Source organism: Lontra canadensis, unplaced genomic scaffold (assembly GCF_010015895.1).
Source record: "Lontra canadensis isolate GAN:19392208 unplaced genomic scaffold, GSC_riverotter_1.0 scaffold49, whole genome shotgun sequence".
Classification (NCBI taxonomy): domain Eukaryota; kingdom Metazoa; phylum Chordata; class Mammalia; order Carnivora; family Mustelidae; genus Lontra; species Lontra canadensis.
Genome location: NW_022631043.1, coordinates 1,583,337 through 1,583,998, shown reverse-complemented (window position 1 = coordinate 1,583,998; position 662 = coordinate 1,583,337). Strand labels below are relative to the sequence as shown.

Here is a 662-nt window from a genome sequence, read left to right as displayed (position 1 = left end):
CGCCGCCCCCCGCCCCCCGGGCCCCGGCCCGCGCCCGCCAACCGCCGCCGGCGCCGCGGGGACGAGCGCGAGCTGCCGGGCCGGCGCCCCCGCGCGAGGACTCACCGGGGCCGGCTCCCGAGTACATGGTGGCGCCGCCGAGGGGCTCCGGGGCCGAGGGGCGGCCGCGCGCGCGCCACGGGCCCCGACGCCGCGAGCCGGGAGGGAGCCGCCGGCCGCACGATCCGCCCCGGCGCGGCCGCCTCGCCAAACAGGTTTACCCGACGCGGCCGGGGCGGCGGGCGGAGGCGGCGGGCGGGGGGGAGGGGGAGGGGGGAGGAGGGAGGTGCGAGAGAGAGAAGGAGGGGAGGAGGGAGGGGAGGAAGAGGGGGAGGGAGGGGCGAGAGAGAGAGGGAGGGGAGGAGGGAGGGGAGGAAGAGGGGGAGGGAGGGGCGAAGGCGAGGGGAGGGAGGGGGAGGGGAGGAGGGGCGGGGTCGGCGCGCTGGCGGCCGGGAGCCGGCGCTGGGCTGGGGGGGTGGGATCCGGGCCCCGCGGCGAACTGGGGGCGGGAACGGCGCGGGCCCGGGGAGCGCGGGGGAGGGGGGCCCCGCCGCGGAGGCGGACGCGGGGCGGGGGGCGGGGGGCCCCTCCCAGCCACTCAGAGCAGCGACGTCTTCCCGACT

At 82.8% G+C, this 662-nt stretch overlaps 1 protein-coding gene across 2 annotated transcripts in view; it reads right to left on the bottom strand.

Moving 5' to 3' along the window:
- AGO2 (argonaute RISC catalytic component 2) overlaps positions 1 to 239 on the bottom strand; it is a 97,187-nt gene extending 96,948 nt beyond the window's left edge. Inside the window, exon 1 of one of the 2 annotated variants that reach the window (XM_032873474.1) lies at positions 106 to 239. In XM_032873474.1, coding sequence (XP_032729365.1) covers positions 106 to 127 — 22 coding nt within the window. In that variant the 5' untranslated portion in view covers positions 128 to 239. The remainder of the gene's footprint in view (positions 1 to 105) is intronic. The other variant, XM_032873473.1, reaches the window with a different exon arrangement.
- Positions 240 to 662: the final 423 nt, after the last annotated feature.